Source organism: Cucurbita pepo, unplaced genomic scaffold, assembly GCF_002806865.2.
Source record: "Cucurbita pepo subsp. pepo cultivar mu-cu-16 unplaced genomic scaffold, ASM280686v2 Cp4.1_scaffold003385, whole genome shotgun sequence".
Lineage (NCBI taxonomy): Eukaryota > Viridiplantae > Streptophyta > Magnoliopsida > Cucurbitales > Cucurbitaceae > Cucurbita > Cucurbita pepo.
In genome coordinates, this window is record NW_019649398.1 from 1 (window position 1) to 1,133 (window position 1,133).

Here is a 1,133-nt window from a genome sequence, read left to right on the forward strand (position 1 = left end):
TATATACAGTGACATCAAACTTAAAATTTCATGCACAAAGAAGGTATAAAACGCGTTCATGATTATCTTTAAGAGTATGCTGTACATGAGTTTTTCCTAACTAAATTCTAGCACACTGAACAGCAAAGAGAACACTCACCAAAAGCACAATTTCTCTTCTTCGGACATAAGAGGAGTTCTGCAAAGAGGACATGTAATGTTCAAGTAGTCCAGCCACTTCTTCAAGCACAATGTGTGAAAAAGATGGCCACAAGATAAGCGGTTTATCTCCGATTCAGGTTCGAACCAAGTTAAGCAAACAGGGCAGTCATGTTCATGACATTTGGAGTCCTCTACTTTAGCAAACTTAATCGTTGGATATCGGTTCTGAAACGTCTCGATGTAATTCCAAGAAGAACCAAAATTGGAATCCCCCAACTCTGAGGAATTTTCCAAGGAATCTGATGGTGGAGCCAAGGATGGTGGTGAGAGAAGGATTCCTACGACTTGAAGGATCAAACGAACAAAGCATTTGAACATGGAAAATGATAGTGCAGTGTTTACAAGAACATTAAAGACTCCTTCAGATGGAGCTGGGAGACTGGAGAGGCCCATCGTGGTTGAACTGAACTTCTCAGATTTGGTCAGTACAGGTCGAAAAAAACGCAACAATTAAGAGGGTGCCAGCAAATCTTTCTTCAGATCAGACCTGAAAACAAGTTAATAAACTAAATAACCTTTCACTACCATGAAATGAAGAACAGAACCTCATGACAAATCATCAGGAAAGAACATGAACTATCCAACTGATTGATGAAAACACAACAATCGAAGTATGAACTTGAAGAAGCGGAATCTCTAAAAGGAGACAAACTTGAAGAGAACCGATCAATTGAAGTGAAGAAACAGAAGAGAATTCTATTTGTTTCATCAAATTATATGAAACTACAGTTTTTCACATGAATCATACAGCAAATAGGAGGTTCAACTTCCAAATCTTCACAGTTGAGGCACGAAGTAATAACGAACACCATGGAGAAATTTCAGAAATCTACAAACTCAAGAACAAAAAGATTCAATACATTCCACAAACCACTCGAATAAATTCAAACACTCCAGAGAGCGAAATCCTTACAAAAAAAAGAAAAAAAAAA

General features: G+C 37.6%; 1 protein-coding gene across 1 annotated transcript; it reads right to left on the reverse strand.

The window, feature by feature from the left end:
- Positions 1 to 17: 17 nt before the first annotated feature.
- Positions 18 to 1,112, reverse strand: LOC111786911 (probable E3 ubiquitin-protein ligase XERICO). Its single transcript, XM_023667111.1, has one exon. It carries the CDS (start codon positions 592 to 594, stop codon positions 136 to 138), a length of 459 nt encoding a protein of 152 aa, XP_023522879.1. The 5' UTR covers positions 595 to 1,112; the 3' UTR covers positions 18 to 135.
- Positions 1,113 to 1,133: the final 21 nt, after the last annotated feature.